This window comes from Bufo bufo, chromosome 7 (assembly GCF_905171765.1).
Source record: "Bufo bufo chromosome 7, aBufBuf1.1, whole genome shotgun sequence".
In the NCBI taxonomy this organism is placed as follows: Eukaryota; Metazoa; Chordata; class Amphibia; order Anura; family Bufonidae; genus Bufo; species Bufo bufo.
In genome coordinates, this window is record NC_053395.1 from 157,098,785 (window position 1) to 157,103,004 (window position 4,220).

Below are 4,220 nucleotides of genomic sequence, written 5' to 3' on the forward strand. Positions count from 1 at the left end.
ATATTATATACATACACACACACTCTATCTGTCATGTAGTGTCATTCTATCATACTGTTGTGGGGGCCGTGTCAAAGTCTTAGGCCCCTTTGACACGGGCGACTTTTCCGCGGGGGTGCAATGCGTGATGTGAACGCATTGCACCCGCACTGAATCCGGACACATTCACTTCAATGGGGCTGTGTACATGATCAGTGATTTTCACGCATCACTTGTGCGTTGCGTAAAAATCGCAGCATGGTCTATATTCTGCATTTTTCACGTAGCGCAGGCCCCACAGAAGTGAATGGGGCTGCTTGAAAATCGTATTGCATCCGCAAGCATTGCGGATGCAATGCGATTTTCACGGATGGTTGCTAGGAGATGATAGGGACCCGAACTTTATTATTTTCCCTTATAACATGGTTATAAGGGAAAATAATAGCATTCTTAATACAGAATGCTAAGTAACATGTGGCTTGAGGAGTTAAAAAAATAATAAAAAATATAATTATTCACCTCATCCACTTGATCGCGCAGCCCGGCTCGTCTTCTTTCAGGACCTGGCAGGAAAAGTACCTTTGATGACGTCACCGCGCTCACAACGTGGTGAGCGTGGTGACGTCGTAGCAGGTCCTGCTGAATGAAGATAGAAATCTTCTATCTTCATTCAGCAGGACCTGCGCCGACGTCACCACGCTCACCACCAGGTTGCTAGGAGATATTGTTTGTAAACTTTTAGTTTTTTATCACGTGCATGAAAAACGCATCAAAACGCATTGCACCTGCGCAGAAAAAACTGAACGCAATCATAGACAAAACTGACTGAACTTGCTTGAAAAAAGGTGCGAGTTTCACTGAATGCACCCTGAACGCATCCGGAGCCAACCCGTATCGTTCATGTGAAAGGGGCCAGCCATTCCCGTATTGCGGACCGCTTATGCGGATCAGCAATAAATGGGCACCCTTCTGTGTGCATTCCGCATCACGGATGCGGACCCATTCACTTCAATGGGTCTGCAAATCCGGAGATGCGGAAGGGTGCGAAACGGAATCACGGAACGGAACACTACGTAAGCACTACGCAGTGCTTCCGTGGGGTTCCATTCCGCACTTCCGTTCCACCAAAAGATAGAACATGTCCTTTTTGCAGAATTGTGCTTTGCTGGGTAATATACCCGGAGAGGTGAAGATGACATCACACTACACTGTATGACCCCTGCTGTAGGATAGGCGCCCATTCTATGTATTGCTGCAGGGCTGACACCGAATGTAGTCTATCCCCATGGTCTGAGCCCCTGGTAATCAGTGGAGTAGCTAGAAATGACTGGGCCCCACAGCAAATTTTTAAACGGGAAGGCAGGCGTCATACAGTGGCATTTGATTCTTTAACATACATGTGTTTTTACTGGACTATGACGTACACGATACAAAAATGCAGTACTCCACGTTCTTGTATCCTGCACAAACCGGTAAAAAAAAAATGGATACTTTTTTTTTTTTTGCAATGAAACTCTATGGTGAACGGATGTCACTGTCATGGCATCAGTATGAGGCATCCGAATACGTTTTTTTTGTATACGTTAAACGGATGGGAAAAACGTGATGTGAACCCAGCCTTAAATGTGGGACAAAAATGTGATGTGAACTAGCGGTGCTTTGTACAGTTGTACCATACTCGTCTGCTCCCCGCCGCTCCGTGATCTTCCAGTCCCCATTCTGGCCTCATAGTGGTGTCCCCAAGCTGCACATGGGCGCCCAGAGGAGTGTGGCATCAGATGGATAGGGGGCCTAGAGGGCAGGGCATCAGATAAGTAGGGGGCCCAGGACTGGGGGGGGGGGGGCTTCTGAAAGGACAGCAGATGAATGCAGCTGGGGGGGGGGGCAAAGGACAGCAAGATGAATGCAGCTGGGGGGGGGGCAAAGGACAGCAGATGAATGCAGCTGGGGGGGGGGCTACATGAGATGCAGGACAGCTAGGGTTGGCAGGGATAAGCCTGGAATGTATGGGCTCCTATAGTGACAGGCACAGGCTCTTCTTTCTGCAGCACTTCCTGTCTCCCCTCTCCCTCCTGTTACTGCCGACTACAGAGCAGTCTCTGTAGCAGAAGCTGGGCTGTACTAATAGTTAGGAGAGGGAGGGGAGACAGGATCTCCCTGTAGCACACTGTACTGAGCCCTGGCTGCACTAATAAGCGGCCAGGCTCCTCTATTAATGGTCCGTGCTGATGGGCGGGGCTTAGCTGCCTGCTCTGCTCCGAGGACATTCTAAAGCAGCAGTGAAGTGAGTGTAGAGGGGGTGTGGCCAGTCTGACTGTTTACACCTGCTCCGGGCCCCTTGTCAGCCCGGGCCCCGAAGCAGCTGCTTCCCTGGTAGTTACGCCACTGACCTGTATCACCTGCATCCAGTAGGGTACTATCTCCAGGCATGACCAGAAAACATGGTATAAGGAAGCCGCTGGTCGGGAGCATCTCCAGAAGACATCCGACAATGCAGAGTTTATCGTATGAAGCAATTCTGGTGTATGGTACCAGTGTGTGAGAATCTATAACTGGTTTTCCCTGTAGGTTATGCAAAAGGAGCTAGAATGTGCCCTCTTCCAGATACAACGCAAGGTCTCCGCTGGGAGCTCCCTTTGCAACCAGTTCTCCCATTTCTGCATGTAGGCATGTTTACAATCTGGAGGATATTCAAATTAAATGAGAATCTGATATATATCAGAGATAAGACCCCTAGATGATGGAACGCAAGTACATACTCGTTCAAAAGGTGAGAGGGTCGGGGTGTCTAATGTCCCTAGCACACTTCTGCAATAATTCTAAATTCTGCGGTATTGAAATGCCATGGTATATGGTAGGGAGAATTTAGCCTGGAGATCCTCAAAGGATAGGATCCTGGTCGAGAAGTGGTCCTTCAGGTCGGCAAGGCAATATAAACCTGCAGCTGTCAACGGTCTAACCATCCCCGAGGAGAGGAGTAAAGAGAAATAGTGTAAGGGGTGAACGGCGTGTGGCCAGGCATAACTAATTCTGCTTCTATACCAAATCTCCCTAGTGAATGACATTGGGCTGAGCAATTCAGAAGTCGGGATAGGCGGGGGAAGTGACCCCAAATCAAAGACCCCGGGTGAGTTGGCACCACAACAGCTCAACTTCAGTATAAGGCCTTAGGTTTAAAGGTGAGCCAAATTTAACACACAAGAGAAATTAGAAATTTTGCCGCAAAGTACCAACACAGACTCTAGCTAAACTCACTTCAAGTAGCTCTCTCTTTCCCTGAAGCCGCCGCCATGTCGCTCGTAATCCCTGAGAAGTTCCAGCACATTCTGCGTGTCCTGAACACCAACATTGACGGGCGCAGGAAGATCGCCTTCGCCATCACCGCCATTAAGGGTGTCGGACGTCGCTACGCTCACGTGGTCCTGCGTAAGGCTGACATTGACCTCTCAAAGCGTGCAGGAGAACTGACGGAGGATGAGGTTGAGCGCGTGGTGACAATTATGCAGAATCCTCGTCAGTACAAGATCCCCGACTGTTCCTGACAGACAGAAGAACATCAAGGATGGGAAATACAGCCAGGTCTTGGCCAACGGCCTTGATAACAAACTCCGTGAGGATCTGGAGAGGCTGAAGAAGATCAAGGCGCACAGAGGCCTGCGTCACTTCTGGGGTCTGCGTGTGAGAGGACAGCACACAAAGACCACCGGCCGCCGTGGACGTACAGTTGGTGTGTCCAAGAAGAAGTAACCGCCCTGCCTGTGCTGTAATAAAGTTCTGTATAAAACCAAAAAAAAAAAAAAAAAAAACTCACTTCAAGTATTACTCTTATGATATATTACCCTCTATATGGTTGTGGGGAACCGTACTTATAAGACCAGTGTTCAAAGGCAGTGACACCAAACCGTTCATCAAAGTCCTCTTTGTTTAGGCTTTTCATGTCAGTACAGGCAGTACATCCGGATCACAGCCGGGTCCAGCAGTCGTAGCACACTCTGTCAGTGTTAACTCACACTGTCTGCCTTTCCTCCAGACTGAGACACACTTAAGATCCAGTAGCAGGATTAAATAGGATCCCTGGACATGAGCATGCCTCAAGTCCCGGACTGGAACTCGGGGAACAGGCCCCCACCTAACACATTGCCTGTTTTCAGTAAAAGCCTGCTCTGAACTAGCTGAACCAGCTACACTATCTACAGTTGCAAGAAAAAGTATGTGAACCCTTTGGAATGATATGGATTTCT

The 4,220-nt window shown here is 48.9% G+C and overlaps 1 protein-coding gene across 1 annotated transcript; it reads left to right on the plus strand.

Annotated features, from left to right (window-relative positions):
- Positions 1-3,236: 3,236 nt before the first annotated feature.
- Positions 3,237-3,767, plus strand: LOC121008318 (40S ribosomal protein S18-like). The gene is given in 2 exon segments (XM_040440774.1): positions 3,237-3,511; positions 3,513-3,767. Coding segments are annotated over 2 exon segments (456 nt in total). The 5' UTR covers positions 3,237-3,269; the 3' UTR covers positions 3,727-3,767.
- Positions 3,768-4,220: the final 453 nt, after the last annotated feature.